Source organism: Colobus angolensis, unplaced genomic scaffold (assembly GCF_000951035.1).
Source record: "Colobus angolensis palliatus isolate OR3802 unplaced genomic scaffold, Cang.pa_1.0 Scaffold149, whole genome shotgun sequence".
Taxonomy (NCBI): Eukaryota; Metazoa; Chordata; class Mammalia; order Primates; family Cercopithecidae; genus Colobus; species Colobus angolensis.
The window spans coordinates 1232133-1235456 of record NW_012114588.1 but is presented as its reverse complement, the minus strand read 5'-3'; the positions used below and the strand labels follow the sequence as shown (position 1 = coordinate 1235456).

The 3324-nt window shown below is 42.6% G+C and overlaps 1 protein-coding gene across 3 annotated transcripts in view; it reads right to left on the bottom strand.

Annotated features, from left to right (window-relative positions):
• The window catches only part of UBE4B (ubiquitination factor E4B), a 204569-nt gene that overhangs the window by 149717 nt on the left and 51528 nt on the right, over positions 1-3324 (bottom strand). For all 3 annotated transcript variants that reach the window (XR_001001079.1, XM_011935782.1, XM_011935783.1), the window contains exon 2: positions 2249-2435. Coding sequence is in view for 2 of the 3 variants with exons in the window: in XM_011935782.1 (XP_011791172.1) it covers positions 2249-2435 (187 nt within the window). In the remaining variant the exon portion in view is untranslated. The remainder of the gene's footprint in view (positions 1-2248; positions 2436-3324) is intronic.

Genomic DNA, 3324 nt, shown 5'->3' with positions numbered 1-3324 from the left:
GAGGTCAGGAGATCGAGACCATCCTGGCTAACACGGTGAAACCCCCCCCCGTCTCTACTAAAAAATGCAAAAAAATTAGCCGGGCGTGGCAGCCAGCGCTTGTAGTCCCAGCTACTTGGGAGGCTGAGGCAGGAGAATGGCGTGAACCCGGGAGGCGGAGCTTGCAGTCGGCCGAGATCGCGCCACTGCACTCCAGCCCAGGCGACTGAGCGAGACTTCGACTCAAAAAAAAAAAAAAAAAAAATTAGAAAAAAACCAGGGTCTTCCTCATAGGGTTGTGAGAAAACCACCACCTGTCCCTTTCCCTACTTATTTTTTCTCCGTGGCTCTGATCTGCCCTATGACATGTGTGATATATTTGTGTATTGCTTAGTTTCTATCCACCTACTTGAAGTTTCTTAAAGGCAAGGACTTCTGTTGCACCAGTGCCTAGAACAGTGGTAGGCACGTGACACATGGTAGGTGCTCTCTAAATATTTGCTGAATAAACGAAAAATACTAGAAAAATGCACCGAACATAAAATTGACTAATTTATTAGTTGACATTATCATTATCATTGGGAGAGCATACCTACTATTGTTGGAAAAAATATGAAGTCACCTTAAACCTCAGTGCCAGGTTCAGCCCGAGATGTTAAATTCGGATGTTCTACTCAGTGATATAAACAGAGAATAAATGTTCTGACTCACTGTAATACAGGGCTGAAGAAAGAAAGGATTCTAAGGTTTCAAAAAATGTTGAAGAATCAAGACTTTGTGAAGCACGTTGCAGACTATTAAGCAGGAAGAAAGAGTTAAGAGACAGAGGCAGGTCCATACATGACATAAGGGGTAGGAGAAGATTGGGAGAATACATCCTATCCCATCTTAAAGATCTGCTGGAAAATTTAGGAAGTGCCATACAGGGGGCAGCGTTCTGGGGTGCCCACAGCAGGGCTCTCAGTAAAGGATGACGCCCTTCGGTGGTCTGACTGCCTTCTACACTGGTGGCAGCTTTGAACTGGGTTAGCAACCTGGGAATATCTGGATAGGGGACTCACAAGAGAATGGCTTTGTGCAATCACAGGTATAAAGGTTTACCTCCAGCCTGGGCAACATGGAGAAACACCGGCTCTACTAAAAATATAAAAACTGGCCAGGTGCAGTGGCTCATGCCTGTAATTCCAGCACTTTGGGAGGCCAAGGCAGGCAGATGGCCTGAGGTCAGGAATTCGAGACCAGCCTGACTAACAGGGTGAAACTCCATCTCTACTAAAAATACCAAAAATTAGCCGGGCGTGGTGGCGTGCCCCTGTAATCCCAGCTACTCGGGAGGCTGAGGCAGGAGAATGGCGTAAACCTGGGAGGCAGTGCAGTGAGCTGAGATCCAGCCGCTGCACTCCAGCCCAGGCAATAGAGCGACACTCCGTCTCAAAAAAAAAAAAAAAAAAAAAAAGAAGTACAGGAACAAAACCTCTGCAAATACTTTTAATTGACACATAATTCTAGATCAAGAAGACAGATGATGTAGGTTGACTATCAAATTATTAGATAATATTATGATCAATGCAGGCCTCTTAGCACCCCCTTTACCCAACTAGAATCCGAATTATAAAATAATTATTATATGACAATAATACTATGCTTGATAGGAAAGTTCACAGACAGAGAGATCTGCAAATACACAGTATGAAGAAATACCATCATTTCCCAACAAAGACAGTCCTGGATATCAAGCATCAGCTCATTTATTATAAAGAAATAAACTTTTACTTTTTAATGAGATAGTTCTAAAACATCCTATCAGGTAGTTTTATCCTCTGAAAAGTTAGAGAAAAAGTTATGTGTCAATGTAGAATGAAGACGAGGAAATCTGCAATTAGAGGTGTTCATTTTGACCAACATTTTAGTCTTGCATTTTCAGATTACTTTATCTTAAAACCATCAACCAAATTCATAAAATCAGCAGAACCAAATTCAGTCTTAATCATCTTGTCATCAGAGATAATACCTAAACCTGTTTGGGAAAAAAAATAAATAAATAAGGATGCAAGTTATGGAAAGAAAAGCAATTGGTTTAACAGATTACAATAAAAAAAAAAAGGCAACAACACAACACATTGCAATGATATTTAAATCACTGCTTGGAGGATTTTAAAGAGCTGATGTCCGCTTCATTTTAATCTGTTCTGGAAACATGGCAACCATCAGCTTAACAAAAAGCTAAGAAGAATTACAAAAGAGTCCCAGGTATGAAGCTCGGGCTTACCTGATGCACCTATTGGGGAGGTAGCTGGGGTCATGTTATGGACATTGAGACCAAGACTCTGAGAGGGTCCTGGGGCTGATGCCGCTATGGGAGGCCCCGGAGGGTTCTCCCTCTGGGGAGAGGTGAGTGGGGTGGTTGGCTGAGAGGTCTGTCCACCAGCAAGTCGTGCAAGGCGCCTCCGTCGAATCTACAACGTAAGGGGAAAAGAGCATTCTGTAACTAAACAGCAGAAACACAATTCTGCCAGGGAATGACATTATCCATAACCACACCAGAGCCTAACAACTAAATATGCCTTGAGCAAAAGTACTCTTCTGAGAGAATAACTCGCTCTACCACTATTCTTACAAGTTCTACCACTTGACTTTTTAACAACTGGATCTTGGCCAGGTGCAGTGGTGCCTGCCTATAGTCTCAGCTGCTTGGGAGGCTGAGGTGAGAGGAATCGCTTGAACCTGGCAGTTCAAGACCAGCCTGAGCAAGGCAGCGACATCCCACCTCTAATTCATACACACATGAATACGTACATACATACATACAAACGTAAATACATATATACTGTATGTTAGTTCCCTTACCATCTCTGTTTATCACACTTCCTTGGCTGATATGGTGAATTTACAGTAAGCATATTACACTTTATTTTAGAGAGAGTCTGACATGGTGAATTTACAGTAAGCATATTACACTTTATTTTAGAGAGAGTCTCTCTCTGTCACCCAAGCTGGAGTGCAGTATTTCAATCATAGCTCACTGCAGCCTTGAACTCCTGGGCTCAAGTAATCTTCCCACCTCGGCCTCCTAAGTATCTAAGACTACAGGTGCACACTACCATGCCCAGCTAATTAATTTCTTTAATTTTTGGCAGAGATGAGGTCTCACTATGTTGCCCAGGCTGGTCTCAACCTCCTGGCCCCAAGTGATCCCCCCACCTTGGCCTCCCAGAGTACTAGGATTATGAGCGTGAAGCACCATGTCCAGCCTATGCTTGTAACACACTAAAGCTTGGTGTTATTTTAATAAAATGACCTAACTTGGTCATTTCAAATAGGTAAGTTTTTTTTTTTTTTTTTTTT